Source organism: Morone saxatilis, unplaced genomic scaffold, assembly GCF_004916995.1.
Source record: "Morone saxatilis isolate NCDOM2014 unplaced genomic scaffold, NCSU_SB_2.0 Contig8, whole genome shotgun sequence".
NCBI lineage: Eukaryota > Metazoa > Chordata > Actinopteri > Moronidae > Morone > Morone saxatilis.
The window spans coordinates 3,775,134-3,775,810 of record NW_023340257.1 but is presented as its reverse complement, the minus strand read 5'-3'; the positions used below and the strand labels follow the sequence as shown (position 1 = coordinate 3,775,810).

Genomic DNA, 677 nt, shown 5'->3' with positions numbered 1-677 from the left:
TGATTTACACTTAGTTTCCTGATGGACAGAAAGCTTTACTTGTTGCTAAAGTAAATTAACGGCCGGGGCGGCCTATAGCTCGCCCTGTGGAGCTGGTGGCCCATGTGCCAAGGCTGAGTCCTCTAAATCCTTGTGACGAGAAGAATTTGAAGCCCAGGCGCTGGGGGAATACTAAAAGGGAGCAGAGCCAGTGCCAGACTCAGAAGCAGCAACAAACTGCCGGACAAGAGGAAATCTCAGACTGGCTTTTTGAGTTATTGGTGAAAGCTGCGGACAGATGCTGAGCTGGGCTTCTTGCAGCAAGAAGCCGTTGGGCTAGTAAGTAATATTAGCTGGCCTTTTGATCATAAGTAGTTAAATCACTATAAATAAACATGTACAACTGTTCATATTTACAACAGCGGTTTATGACTGAATTGCATCATATCGCAAAAAAAACTATTCTTGAATGATGTTGTTTTAAAATAATTAAACTGACAACTACTGTGGTCATCATTGATCATATCATTGTTGAAGGGCTACATACTGACCTTTTGTGACAAATTATTACACTTACTTCTGACAATCACAGCCGTTGCCAAGTCTTTTATACTGACCTTATGACTGAAGCATTTCTCAGTGGAGAAGTCAGCACTGTGGGCGATCACAGTCTCACTGGGGAGGATGGCGTAAGCCAC

General features: G+C 43.3%; 1 protein-coding gene across 1 annotated transcript in view; it reads right to left on the bottom strand.

Moving 5' to 3' along the window:
- The window catches only part of LOC118341956 (alpha-2-macroglobulin-like), a gene marked incomplete at its 5' end in the record, with an annotated part of 4,785 nt that extends 4,108 nt beyond the window's left edge, over nt 1-677 (bottom strand). The window contains one exon of the mRNA XM_035680379.1: nt 597-677. Coding sequence (XP_035536272.1) covers nt 597-677 — 81 coding nt within the window. The remainder of the gene's footprint in view (nt 1-596) is intronic.